This window comes from Nannospalax galili, unplaced genomic scaffold (genome assembly GCF_000622305.1).
Source record: "Nannospalax galili isolate Female #2095 unplaced genomic scaffold, S.galili_v1.0 scaffold3524, whole genome shotgun sequence".
NCBI classification, from domain to species: Eukaryota; Metazoa; Chordata; class Mammalia; order Rodentia; family Spalacidae; genus Nannospalax; species Nannospalax galili.
In genome coordinates, this window is record NW_008351183.1 from 79,795 (window position 1) to 94,337 (window position 14,543).

At 46.0% G+C, this 14,543-nt stretch overlaps 2 protein-coding genes and 1 non-coding gene across 3 annotated transcripts in view; all 3 read right to left on the reverse strand.

Annotated features, from left to right (window-relative positions):
• The window catches only part of LOC108491554 (leukocyte immunoglobulin-like receptor subfamily A member 6), a 62,679-nt gene extending 50,382 nt beyond the window's left edge, over positions 1 to 12,297 (reverse strand). The window contains exons 1-3 of the mRNA XM_017801972.1: positions 12,027 to 12,297; positions 11,699 to 11,749; positions 10,707 to 10,823 (exon numbers count right to left, since the gene is read on the reverse strand). Of these exons, the coding sequence (XP_017657461.1) occupies positions 10,707 to 10,823; positions 11,699 to 11,749; positions 12,027 to 12,297 (439 nt within the window). The remainder of the gene's footprint in view (positions 1 to 10,706; positions 10,824 to 11,698; positions 11,750 to 12,026) is intronic.
• Positions 4,980 to 5,084, reverse strand: LOC115066804. Its single transcript, XR_003846247.1, has one exon. It is a non-coding gene; the product is annotated as a U6 spliceosomal RNA (small nuclear RNA).
• A 414-nt stretch (positions 12,298 to 12,711) lies between the features above and the next one.
• The window catches only part of LOC103746108 (leukocyte immunoglobulin-like receptor subfamily A member 5), a gene marked incomplete at its 5' end in the record, with an annotated part of 4,650 nt that continues 2,818 nt past the window's right edge, over positions 12,712 to 14,543 (reverse strand). The window contains 5 exons of the mRNA XM_017801973.1: positions 12,712 to 12,875; positions 13,019 to 13,151; positions 13,300 to 13,562; positions 13,707 to 13,991; positions 14,305 to 14,533. Coding sequence (XP_017657462.1) covers positions 12,712 to 12,875; positions 13,019 to 13,151; positions 13,300 to 13,562; positions 13,707 to 13,991; positions 14,305 to 14,533 — 1,074 coding nt within the window. The remainder of the gene's footprint in view (positions 12,876 to 13,018; positions 13,152 to 13,299; positions 13,563 to 13,706; positions 13,992 to 14,304; positions 14,534 to 14,543) is intronic.

Below are 14,543 nucleotides of genomic sequence, written 5' to 3' on the forward strand. Positions count from 1 at the left end.
CCCTCGTCCAATTTTCTCCAAGCATTTAATCCTATGACCCTGACCTTTTCTGTATATGGGGCTAGAATGCCCAACTGTTGCTCCCCTGTGGCATAACGGTCACTTGAACCAGTCAACATCCCAAAAGTAATGGGATCGGTGGATTGGCACTTGCATTCCTCTCAGCTGTATCCTTCATTCCTCCTTAAAGAGGGCACACCATTTAATATATATAGGGCTAGGAAGGACTGCTTTGGCGAGGTCCAGCCAATCCTTTGTATTACTGCTGATGAGCCAAGCCTTGGAGGAGAGTATCTACCCAGGGTGATCCCGGGCCATCCTCAGCCACTGCCTTTTTTAATTCCTTTAAATCCTTCACCTCCCAGGGATACCAGGGGTCAGGGTGAGCTCTTCCTGGGTTTACATTAATAGGATACACTTCCACCTGTGTCCTCACAGAAGCCTCCTGAGCGGGGCCAGAATCCTGAAAATGGGGATGGTTTTCATGGGTTTCAGGAAGACCTGAAGCTGGCCAGGGCACGCTCGAGGTTCTGCTTGTTACTTTGGCCACTTTTGGTTCCACTTCTGTTGCATTTCTGCATTCTTCCTCAAACTCTTCCTATGATTCCCATGCCGGGGTTCCTGAAGGCTCGTCAGGAGGTGGCACTGAGGGCTTAGGGATCTCGGACCAAAAACATTCCTTTAAGGCTAAAATAATAGGGTAAAACTCCAGCGGTGGATCAACCCCCAATTGAACCTCCCTTTGTTGGGCTAGACGTTCCACATATTCCCATGTATCCCCAGTAAAAACATTAGCCCCAAGTAGTCAGAGAGCCAAATGAATCACCTCTGCCCAAGCCTTTTGAGCTATGGGATCTGACAAATCCAATCCCCTGCTTTTAAGCATATCTCTCAGTGCTTTAAGCACCGGGTCTTCAAACTTAAAATTTGCATTACACATATTTATGGTCTTGCCTACCCCGAACCTCTCGATTGGCCCCAATCCGTTTCCCTTCTTTCTTCTTTCTTTTCTTCTTTTCACCTTCCTTTGAGCGACACGTTGAGTGCCAGTTGCTGGGGGTTTGAATCAGCGACCCCCGGGGAGGTGATGATTGGGGATGAGTAAGCACGCTGTTCACCAGCCCATGCTGCCCCCATTACCCTGCAACACTCAGATGCAATGGGGAGTCTAGTCAAGCAAGGGCTCATTTATTTCAGGTGTTACAAAACTTATAAAGGCACCTGGAACTCCCCCCCGCCCCCCAAGGGTGTAATTTAAGGATGGTCACGCGCTGATCATGCACTCCTCAGCAGTGCGGAAGTATTCTTTAGACTTTCAAAGCAAGCCAGGCTGCGCCCCCAGTAACTTCCTTTCAGACCTATGCAAGGTGGGGCCTTTAGGTTCCCACAAATACTAGGAGAAAATAATCAGAAAATGGGAGAACTAAGAACTGTTTTGTTTCAAAATAGAGTTATTATAGACTATTTACTGTTTAAAAATCACATGGGATGTAAACCATTCTAGGAATATGTTGTTTTAATTTGCCTGAATTTTCACATACTATAGACCAACAGATTGATGATTTACAAAAGGAAATTGATGTCTGAATTTTCTATACCTTGGCCAAAATGGCTCCAATGGCTTACTCCATTCTTGGGCCCAATATTGATTGGCATACTTCTTCTTATGGGAGCTCCAATAATTATGTGCTGTATTAAAAATTTGATTAAATAATACTGTGGCCTCTGTGACCACTTCCATCTTCTTTTAAAAACAAAAAGGGAGGAGATGTAGGAAACCAGGATGCTAGACCCTAGGGTGAGATGAGCCTAAAACCTTTAAGTCCAGGCTGCATTCCATGCTAAAGGGAGAGGTGCTGAAAACAGTGGCTCTGATAATCCCTGTCTTGCAGAACACTGTGAGACTGCCAGAAGAAAGCACCCTGGTCACAAGTGCAGGCTCCCTGCTCTGTGGGAAAGAATCTTGGTCAACAACCCTTAGCTCATCTCCTTGTGCTGAACAAATAACTCAGCTATTCTTAGCTAAGAGATTAGGCCAGGTTAAAGGTTTATTCCTGAGTTAAAAGCTAAAAGTTCACCATGCTTTTAACTCTAAGAAAGGAAACAGGTCCCAGGGTCAAAGACTCTGTCGCCAATCAAGTCTCTCTGCCCCGAAACCAGTAGGTCCCCTGCTGAGCAATGCAAACCCAAGTCCTGACACTCTCATATTTGGAAAATGGGCTGATAACTTTCATATCTCATGAAGTAATTAGTCAATCACATTGTGGAGACCAATGTGTGTGTTCTCTCATCAGACATGGGCTATAAATCCCTTCCCCCAGTAATAATTTCCTGTTAACTAATCTTTAGAATACCTAGTGTTCTTTTGACAGGGGTTTTTGTGTTGTGGACACAGACGTGTCTTGACTCTTGCAGTTTTCTGTTACCATCAGTTGATCTGCGAGGAGCCACCTCCAATTTGTGGCCAGGGAGAAGGACTATGGACTTTCACTTTAAATGTACCCTACCACACAAGATCCTCCCTGTAGTCCTCTGGCTGTGCAGTGTTCCTGGTGAGTGGGAACTTGTCCTAGATCCAGTCAGGCATGACAGGGATGGCTTGCCATGTTGACGACAGCCCGCAGGTGTTGAACAAAGATAACACACGAACAGGATGATCAGCACAGCCCCAGTTCACACTCAGCAAAAGTTTCTGTTTGCTAACCACACAGCCTCTCCTTACCCTAGCAAGGCAGGGGTGAGGGTAACAGAATTTCTCAGATATATTTCCTGGTTTAACACAGCCCTCACAGAGGTCCAATGAACCACTTTATGCACTAACATCTTCATCAAAAGTTGTTTGAGTTACAGTCACCCCGGTGTGTACAGGTCTCTGGAACTCAATCTACTTGTGTAGCTGCTGTGTGTACCCTGTGACCAGTACCTCTCCATGTCATAAGGTTCCCTTCAGAGAGCAGCTCTGCTTCATAGAGTTGAAAATTGCAAGGAAGATGCGTGTTAAATGTTCTTTATATGAGAAAAAAATGAAGGAGGAAAATGATAATTGTGATGAATGTGGATATGTTAATTATGTTAGTGGATGAAGGGAGGAGCCCAGAATTTTCCTCTCTATTATCAGCCATCTGGAAGAGGGTATTCAACTAACTTCAAGCTCCTCAGGGCTCTGAGAATAGACAACTCCAGGCTCAAAGTGTAAAGTCAGGAGGATGGTGACCCAGACTCTGAGGTGAGAATGAGGGCAAGTGCCCTGGGGAGAGGCGGTCAGGACATTTCTCAAAGGACAGGAGTCCACAGAAACATCCACATGTGTACCCCTTTTCCCCCAAAGACTCTGCAGGAGCCAGGTCCAGCCCAGGAAAACCTGGGGGCAAATCTTGGCATCTGCCCCAAGTGAATCCAGTTTCTCCCTGAAGTAGATGGATGGAATCTGCCCATTTTATCTTGCTCTTACTTGAGAGTAGGCTATTCAAAAATACAGTACTGTTCTGTACAAAAAACGTCACATTACATTTAAAGATGGAAAAAGGTTTGGTCTCCATGGTAAATAAATCTCAGTCCAATACTTTCTATTATGCACAATACCCTGACTTCAGTTGAAAGTGATCCAAATCCAAGCATGTCCATATAATCAACAGTCAACAACTATGTTATAAAACAAAACGTTTTCCACAATAATAAGAAAGATAGTTCATATTTCTGAAACCACATAAAGATAAAAAAAATTTTAACAGCTCTTTTGATTTGGAGAAATAAATTTACATTATGCAACACTATATTGCCAGGTTAAAGAGGGTTGAGATGTAAATGTACATTAAAATGAAATGTTTCCCAAATGGACAAAACAAATTCCATTTACAGAATGAAGATTTACAAATGTACACCTGTACAGCCAAGGAGAGTGTCAGTACTAAACTAGCAAGGCTTGTAAGTTTACACTTTGAAAGTGTTTGAATTTTTAGGACTGTGGGCCTTTTAAAGTTGTACTGTTTTATAGTGTAATATGAATATTAACGTGAGATCTTGGGGCTAAGAAATGGAAAGGTGGTGGGTGAAAGTTGACAACGGGTGGATTGTGCTGGGGAGCTTCAGCTGTGAGCTTGACACAGCTAGTTGGAGGGAAAGTTAATTGATAAATTTCCCTTTGGATTGGCCTTTGGCCCTGTCTGTGGGAAATTTTCTTGATTATCCAGTGATAGGGGCAGGGCCCAGGCCACTATGGGCAGTGCCACACCTGGGCAGGTGATCCTGTGTTATATAAGAAAGCAGGCTGAGCACAGGCAAGGGGAGCAAACTAGTAAGCAGAGTACCTCCACAGTCTGTGCTCCAGGTTCCTTCCAAGAATTGCTGCCTTGGCTTCCCTTGATGATGGACTCTGCACTTTAAACCAAATAACCATTCTCTCAAAGTCGGTTTTGGTCAATGTTTTATCACAGCAATAGAAAACTAACTAGGACAATGCCCAAGTTTAAAGCCCCAACTCTGACATTTTTGCTCCTGAAATACTTTCCACTGAAGGACACCAGAGCATCACATCCTTTTCTGATTACCCATTGGATTCTGGGAAGACGTATCAATGTACTCCCTAGCTCTCTAACACATCCCTTCAGATTTTATGGACCCCTAATCTTCTGTCCACATGTAAGAGAGGGAGTAGCTCATAACTATATAGGAGGGAAATGTGTGTGTGTGTGTGTGTGTGTGTGTGTGTGCGTGTGCACGTATCTGCATGTTTCTCCATAGGCAAACATTCAAGTCTGCATGTCTCTCCATTAGTGCCAGTGTATGTATGTCCAATGGTGTGGTCCCCACACTATTTGTCCTGAATGTCTTTATGTTCTCATGGGTGATTCTGTGTCTTTATGCTGTGTGTGACTTTGATGGAACCTATGTGCTTACTACCATGAATGTGCCTGCCAAAGATTCTGTCATTCAAAGGTGTCAACTTGTGCTGACTCTAGAGTACATGGGGAACACTCTCTAAAAATATGGAATGCTTCAAGACTTTGGACTACACACTTGCTCAGGAACCATGCTAATCTTCTTTGTACTGTTCCAATTTTATTATATGCATTGCCGAAGCAAGCATATTCACGTTGATTTTTACACTTATAATACAGATATGTATGAAAATCATCAAACTGCATAACTCTAAATATATTGTTACTTATCAACAAGTCTAGTATTTGATTTGCATTTGAATTTTCTTCTTTACACATTCATACTTGTGGGTGACTGAGGAAGAGGCGGTGAGTTGAAGAATACTTGCCTAACATGCCTGAGGTTCTAATTTTAAAGCCACAAAATCATCTGATGGTGGGCATCTGCCACAAGCAAGGGTTTTCTCAGATCCCAGTGATGGGCTGTGTTTCTCCTTAGTGTATATCACTGTGTCCAATTAGAAGGACTAAATCTTGTGAGAGTGTCTTTGCATTTTCATATCTGTGACTGACCCAGAAAAACGAATGCTCACAGACTTTTTTTTCCAGTGGTGTCTCACTGGCCTGTAATTTGCCAAGTTGTCTAGGCTGGCTGACCAGTGAGCTCTTTTTATCTCATTGTTTCATCTGACAAATTAACAGATTAATCATGTTATATAGCCATCTATCATTGGTCTGTGCATCATCTGTTCATTTATCCCTCCATCCATCATCCACTATCCTTCCATTGACTTACTCATCCATCTTCCATCCATCCTTCCATTCATTCACCTACCCATCTTCCATCCACCCTCCATTTATTCAGTCATACATTGTCCTTCCATCCTTCCATTTATTCAGCCATCCATCTTCCATCCATCCTTGCATTCGTCACCCATCCATCATCCACCCACCCTCCCATTTATTCAGTCTTCCATCATCTTTGCATCTTTCACAGAATATTCATTAATCCATGTTAATTTACATAGTTTTTCAAACAGTGTTCAAAGTCGAGTATGAGTGTCAACTTTCAAATAATATACAAGGAAATGTGTGACAATGTGTAACAAAATAATATACAAGGAAATGTGTAACAATCTTTTATTCTGTGGAAAATTATTCTAGGCGAAGAACTTAAAAAATCAAATAATCACCCAATGGTGTTCGATCAGCTCTCCTTGGGTTTTGGCCTCATTCTGTTGCCTAAAAGTGGCTGACTAACTAGGGATGCTTTGCCCCCCTGGAGAGCACACAATTAACCTGTCTGGGTCCATTCCATCACTCCTATAACATACCAAAAAAGAGAACCTGAAGCCCAGACCAATGAACTAGTCATACCCAATCACAGAACAACCATGCTACATCAACGATTTTTCACACAATCAAAGTTCAACTCGACAAATGCAGGCCTGAGTTTCATAACAGACACAAGAACAACAAAGGAAATCCACACCCAGGCCACAAGGAAAAATACAAATAATATGAAAACCCCAAATAATATGTCCCCACTAACTCCACTGATCCTACAGAGGTGTTCTATGATGAGAAGCACCTAGGGTAACCCTGGGACATGGAATTTAAAAGAACAATCATAAACACAATCCAAGAATTTAATGAATTTAAAGATAAAAATATATGGCTGAATAAAATAGCAAAGGCAAAAAAGCAAACTGAGCTGAAAAGCAAACTCCCGAGAGAGACAGAAATATTGAATAAAACGCAAGCCAAAATGAAGATGGAACTGAAAAACTCTATAAGACAATTTGAAATGTAGGAGAAAGCCTCACAAGCAGAATGAATGAAATGGAAAAGAATATCAAAGACTCAGATCCTTAGTACCTGAGAGTGGATGTAAAGTCATCAGGTGGATTTCACTGGTAATGTTTGTCAGCTCCGCTATTTAACATGAAGTGAATTTAAAAAAAATTTACAACTACATGACTAGAAGAAGCATTTCATTACAGCTTTAACATATTCAGTAACACACTCCAGAGAAAGAGTACATCTCTTTCACAAGTGGCTGTAAATTTCTAGGTTCACAGTTGAATTAATACAGTTATACAGTATTGAACTCAGTAAGCCCTGTAAGACTTAAAATTGAATGAGTTTTCAACTTTTAAAAAGATCTCCATTTCATTTTAGAATATATTTTTCCTTGCAGAAAGACTCATTGTTTTTGCTGCTAGCACTGAGATGTTGTCACACGCATCTCTGGTCTGTATGTATCTGATTATTGCTAGTCATGATCGGTTGCACTTGGATCCTTGGTGACTGTGTATGTCTATGAAGTCAACAGGTAGATTGCAACAGTAATGTTTGTCACTTCTGCTGGTTGGCATGGTGTAGATTTCTATGCTTCCTCCTCAAAAGTAATACATTAAAAAAAGAATATCAAGGCTGGATGATAAAATTAAAGAATGCCAGTAAATTACCACTCTAGTAAAGATTAAGAAAAAAATTTAAAAAACATAGGAATGGAATATGCAGGAAATATGGGACACCATAAAGACACCGTAATTCTGCACCATAGCAACAGAGGAAGGAGAAAAATTCTAGGTCAGTGTCAATAACCAGATCTTCAACAGAATTATAGAAGAAACTTTCCCTAAATTAATGAAAGACAAACCCATGCAGATAAAAGCAACACACAGAACACCAGATAGACAGGAGAAGAAGAGAACTCCCAAGGGATATCATAGGAAAAACACTCAATGCCCAGAACAAAGAGCAAAAACTGAAAGCTGAAAGATAAACAAGTCACATACAAAGGACAACCCATTGGAATTACCGTGGACCTATCAATGCAAACTGTTAAACCCAGAAGAGCTTGGAGCAATGTATTCCAAATTCTAAATGATGATAGATGCCAACCCAGAATACTTTACCCAGTAAATCTATCGTAGTCCAGGCATAGCAGGGTTGGGTGGAGCTGCTCTGTGAGCAGGTTGGAAGGTAGGTTAGGGTGGGATTTTACCAGTTTGGGGTGAACAGAGTTCAGATGGTAGGGGGGAGGGAGTTCTCAGGGACTGAATTTCAAGCTCCAAGTCTGGGGCAGGGGAGAATGTCAGAGACCCAGGTTGGGATTGACTCACTGCAAGATGAGGTGTGTGCTGATCCAGGATGGGACAGGATCCCTGTGAACCAGGGAACTTTGAGAGGTAAGATGGTAGGATGATAGGGAGAGACAGGTAAAGAGATCCAAGCCACAAATCTTGGCGGTGGGGGGGTGGTACCTCTGGAGACTCTCTCTGAGTTGATTATAGACAAGTCTTTTGCTTTATTTGTAAAATGTAGAAACATTAGTTATCTCTACAGCAGATACAAGTGATTCCCAGAATCTGGGAGGCAGGTGAGGTCTGCAAATGACTGTCCACCTAGGGTGTGCCTGTCCCTGGGGTGATCCTCCATATTGGTATGGGGTCAGAGCCTACCGGGAATGGGGGACACCAGGGCATGTGCTCACTGGACTCATCTTGGGCTTCTCTGATGGTTGTCATGAGGCACAGCTGTCACTCTCTTGATATCATGAGGTTCTTCTAAGCCTGTTTCTGTGTCGTCATGCACAGTTGGGCATAAGTCACATCCTGGGGACCCACAAGTGCAGAACCCTGGAGTGGAAGAGGGTGAGAGGAAGATGGGTGCCTGGTGTTGGTAGCCTGGGGCCTGAGGAAGACATGACCCACCTCACTGTCCATCTTTGTCTTCCCTTGAACTGAGTAACTTCCTTGACAAGGTGGAAGGAGAGGTGTCCCCTGCCTTCCTGAGCCTGGAGGGTTTCAGCTGTGCATACATCTCTTTCAGGGGGTCTTCATCAGGGTGGTTCTGCAGCAGGGAGACAGTGAGATGGAGACTGTGTCTCCTGGTTTTCCTGGGGTCTACTCCAGTCAGAGTTCTACAGAGTGACCAGTGATTCTTTAGACTGTCAATAAGACTATGGCATTCTTATCTGGTCTTCATGGGCTTTCTGAGTACGTGGGTTCTCTGACAGCTTTGTTCCTCCATGTCTGACCTCATTTTCTGATGCCCTCACTTTCATGGTTTCAGTGACTCAACATATTTTTGTGAGAGAACATGCTCCTTCCCCAGGACCCATGTTCCTGCTGTGTCTCCTGCCTGCAGGTGCTGTCTGTTAGATGTTTGTCTGTGCCTCTGATTTGAGGTTTGTAGTCAGAACACACCTGTTAGATTCCCCCTCCCCTTTTATTTCACACTGGCCCTGTATGCCCCACACTCCTTCTCCGATTTATTTGCCTAAAACACTGTATTCTTCACACCCTGCACTGCTCCTACCTGGAGCCTGGTCAAGAGGGATCTCCAGGGTCTAGGGAGATGCCTCGGCCAGTGAAGTGCTTGCTATACAAGATAAGGATGGAAGTATGATCCCCATCACCCTGCCATGTTATATTTAGAAAAGGCCACACAAGCCTGTGGTCACAACTCTGGAGAGAATGGGACAGGAGCACCCTCATATTCTTGACCATCTAGTCTAACCACATCAATGAGTTCCAGGTTCAGAGGTCCAGATAAATCTGGACTGAAAAAAAAGGTGGAGAGCAATTTAGGATGTCACCCTGCTCTCCACAAAGGTGCATATACACAAATACGTATGTAAAAGAAAAATCGAGAGAGGGAGTCACTGGGAGATGAGTGGAGGGGGCACAGGTGCACGAGGTCTTATTTACCAATAGGTGTCCTATTGGTCCTTTTATCAGGGCTGGAAATCAAACCCAATGCCTCATCCATGGTAGATACTGTACCACTGAGCTGTAGCTCAACCCCTCAGGTGTCTTTGGGAACATGGTAATAGCCAGAGAGATGCTGAAGAGACACAGAAGAGGCAGAGAAGGGCTACATGTTCCCAGAAAACCAAGAAAGAGTGAAGTCCTAGCAGAGAGTGGCAGATGCTTCCGGAAGGAAGGGATCAACTGTGCATGTGACTGAGGGCTGAGACCAAATTCGGCCAGAAGCTGCTCAGCACTGTCAGCTGGAACACGGTCTCACCAGACTGTCCAGTTCCACTCTGTCCTTAGGCTGTGTGATCCTCACAGAAGCATCTGTTGTGGAAGAACAAGGTGGACGCCTCTTGGATAGAGTCCTGGGATCTCTCAGTTCCTTAGATCCCTGTGTTCCCACATGGGGACAGAGCTAAGAATTGTGGTGATGCCCCAAGGAGCATAGTGAGGGCTCAGTCCCATGGAGCACTGACTACAGACCCCCCCATCAGCTCTATGATGCCAAGACCTCAGGTACCCCCTTCCCTGGGGCCCTCTTTTCTCACACAGGATGTCTTCTTTGATGGCAGCAGCTGGACAGGATCTGGAGAAACAAAGAAGTGTCATTTGGCAGTGAGAGATGGGAGTCAGGTGGGAATCTGGTGACTGGACATTAGTTACCTCTTCTGAGGACCTCTATGCCTGGACACTGGCTCCTCAGCTTCTGCAGGTGGATGTGCAACACTGATTTTCCTCTGGGCTGCAGGAGAGAGAAGATCCTCAGCCAGGAGTGTGGGAAGTTCCTCCCCTCCCCAGTACCTGAAGGCAGGAAGGAAGCTTTACCCCCTTTGGGGCAAGTGTGCAAATATTCCAGGAGATGAAAGCTCACAGAATCCCTGATATTTGCTCATGTACAGAGATCACGTGTGTCTGATCTGGGAATATTCAGAAGTGCTTCTGGGAAGACTTGCCCAAATCTGGCTGGTTTCCCTGGAGCTGCTCCCTTGAGTCCCTGTTTGGATGATCCACAGGGGAGCCCGTCACCTCCTGAAATCCAGGTTACCCACATTTTACTCACTGTCTTTCTTGTGCTTCCCCTGACACCTACACCACAGGAAGATGAAGATGAGGAGAAACAGCAGCAGGAGGAAGGCCAGCGAGATGACAATCAGAACCTTGTGGCAACTTTCCCGTCCTGTGGCACAAGTGACTGTGAGTGAGAACAGTACTGCTGACCTGAGCACCTACTGTGTGCCAGGCCCCAGCTGTGTCTCTGCATTCACCACCTCCTACCCTTACAATCTTGAAACAATACGTCATCTAAGCATTCCAACCACCCCAGCCAGTTCACCTGGCCTAGGGCCTGCAGCTGGAAAACTAAGGGCTGTGGTGAACCCAGGAAATCTGAGTTTTAGTCACATTCTCTCCACCAGAGCTGAGTTCCAGGAGCTGGACAGGAGCCCGAATGCCCTGCACAGGCCCTGTTATCCACCCGTGCACAATGTAACATGACTGGCAGAGAGTGTTTCCCCTTCAAGTTGTGGAGGCCTCCCCTGGCAGGAGAGGTCACAGGCAAGGTCAGCTCTAAAAGGGACTCTGAGGTCAGGTTCAAGCCATTTTCACGTGGAGAAACTGAGTCCCACACAAGGGAGGGATTTGTTCAATCCAGCATCTCCAGAAGAGGTCACACCGGCCCCATAACTACCTCTGGTCCCCCTGAATCCACCTTTCTATAGTCCCCATTTAACATTCTGGTGACTTGACTCCATGGAGGTGAGTGACTGGCTCTCAGGGCCTCATGGTGGGTTTGGAAGGTGGAAGTCAGGACTCCCCACTCTCCACCTCAGTCCAGCTGCTCCTCCCCCAGCCTGGGACCAAACACCTGTCTTTGCTTCTTTGTTCCCTCTTGCATCCCAGTCCCTAAGGCTGCTGGGATCTATGTTTGGTCTCTGATCTCTGGGCTCCTGGACACACACTTAGCTGACAAAGGAACCAGGACTTAGATGGGGTGAGAGTCTGCAGGCAGCTCAGCAATGGCACAAACTGAGGACAGAAGCCCCTGACACTCACCAGCTATTGGGATGGGACCATTGTTTGAAGTGCTATTTCCCACAAAGGATCCTAGGAAAGAGAACAAGAGGAAGGTTAGGGGCAGAAACTGACCATGGAGTGGTAGCTGCTGTTCGCTGTCCCACATCTGCCCTGTGGCCTCTTGGAGAACCTTCTGCTTCCCAAATGGAACTTTCTAGATTCCACTAATTGATATGGGATAGATATTCCCTGAGGGCCTCCCATTGGTCTCTGCAGCTCTGAGGGGTGAGCCTCTTGCCTGAGATGTCCTATGACTTTTAATCTCATCCTAGCCAAGGCCTCTCCTGGGGAAAGGATCCTTAGTTACCCTTTGAGCTCATGAGGTCAGGGTCCTCTAACATGACACCCCAGTCTTCACAGGGGTACTGGGGTCTGACAACAGCTAGGGGCACGAGCCGTGAGAACCCTAGCGCCTCTAGGTCCCACCGAAGTTTGAGGTCACAGCTCTTCCGGAGAATCTTGCCCAGTATGTCCCAGCTTGGGACTTCGACCTGAGATGTAGTGGGGGATTTGCTGTCCATTCCATGATCTGAAATAACATCTTCATCTGGTTCCATGTCAGATGCAGCAGGGGACATTACTTACTTGAAGAAACTGTGGGCCCAGTTGTCACTGAGAGAGAAGTTGTGACAGGGAGCTGTCCTAGAGAGAAGAGGGATGGGTGAGGGACCACACTATTTCTTCTGAGCTGAGACGTTACTAAATCCTGACTCTGAGAACCTGGGACTGTTTCTGGTTTCTCTGATTCTGTACCTACACTGTTCCTCTGTCTTTCCTTACACCACCAACTTCATCCCAGAAACCAATCCCTGGGATTCCCCTGTTGGCCCTGTGGAGTTTGTGCTTACTGACTGGACCTACTCTGCTCCTGACCTGTGATTGGTATGTCCAGAGTTCACTGGGGGTTGACCAGTCAGAGGAGAGGCAGAAGTTACCATAGCCCATGCACCAGCTTCCAATACAGTCCCTCATGGGCCCAGTGGAAACCTGGCCTAAAGGAGACCAGTCAAAAGATTCTGGGAGAAGCCAGTTTCCTCCTCTTTGACCAGGGCAAATCTGCTGTGGCTGATGACTGGGCAACAATGGAAAATCAGAATTTCTCTGTGGTCTGGGAGAGGTTCTGGATGGGTCAGTGGCAAGGCCTTCTTGGACAGCCCTGCAGGGAAGATGGACTGGTGGATCAGGAACTTGCCCCTGTCATACATCTGCTCCTCCCATTCTGCCCTTCAAGTGTCATTGTGCTTCTTTCTGTAGGACTCTGGCTCAGGAGCTAAAAGGTCCCTTCAGCCAGCCTCCTACATGGGATTCCTGGAGAGTAGTGAGATTCATAACAAAGGTCTTTGTGGGGGGGTCTCAAAAATGATTCCAGGAATGATGAAGCTTCCTGACCTGAGATGTGTATTTCCAGGGGATCGCTGGGTTCTGACCACACCTGTGGCTTTCTCTTGTAACAGCCATAACAGCTGAAGGTTCTCCTGCTGCTGGGGGTCACAGATTCCTCTGAAAAAGGATTCCAGGAATGATGAAACTTCCTCACCTGAGATGAGTATTTCAAGGGGATTGCTGGATTCTGAACACACTTGTGGCTTTCTCTTGTAACAGCCATAACATCTGAAGGTTCTCCTGCTGTTTGGGGTCACAGGGCCCACAGGGAACAGAGCCTGAAACTGACCCGTTGATAAGTGTTGTGAGTCCAGGGTCCTGTAGAGCTTCTGTTCTCCTTTGTTGGTCAGAATGAACCTGTCATATCCATGTTGTGAAACACACTGGAGGGTCACATTCATTCCTGAGGTCACCACAGGGCTGGGCAGGGCTGACATGATGGGTTTACTGTTGTAGATGGCTAGGATGGAAGGAACCAATGTGTTAAATGGACTCATACAGCCCACATTGTTCCCCAGGGCTGTGATGAAAGTGAACCATTGAGATCAGATCCCTTTTCCTGAAGGCAGAGGCTAGAGATGGGGAGCCATAAGTTTCCCCTCACCTGTTACCACCAGCTCCAGGGTGTCACTGCCCTGAGACCAGCCAGCAGGACTGTCATAGTAACAACAATATCGCCCTGCATGTTGCTCTGCCATGGACTGAATGGAGAACTCGGCCTTGTTCCTTGGTTCCAGTGGGGTCTGTATTTTCCAAGGTGCTGGGTCTCCCTCTTTATGAAGAATATATTTTTGGGCATCCAGGGTCCCCTGACACCAAATGGTCACAGGAGTCTCTGAGGTGACCACAGAACCTGGCTCAGCCCAGATGGTGGGTTTTCGGGTGGTCCCTGTAGAGAAGTAGGTGCGTCTGTTTAAACAGTGGGACAGTAAAGATCAAACATAGAGATGGCACTTCAACTGGCCCCTGAACAGCTCTAGGACCAGTGAAGCCATGTGACTCCCATCCCTCTCCTTGACCTCTCCTTGACTTCCATATTTCACTCTGGCTCTCTGCCTAGGCCTCTGTAAATCAGATCCAGTGTCTCCCTCACTCTCTATCACAGAGCTCAGGAGCCCTGGATCCCCTCACCCATCATAACCCAGGGCCTCCCTTGGGAACCTGCATATGTGCAGTTTCACTGATGGGAGTGGATTGCATACCTGAGAACACCAGCTCCAGGGGGTCACTGGGTTTTGACCACATGTGTGGGTTCCTCATGTAATAGCCAAAGCACCTGAGCCTCCACCTCTGGCTGGTGAACACAGGGCCCACAGAGAACAGGGCCTGGTACTTTCCAGTGTATATATATTGTGGGGTCAAGGTCCAGGAGCGTTCCTGTGGTCCTTCCTTCTTTAGCACCAATTTGTCATATCGGTATCTTGAGACACACTGGAGGACC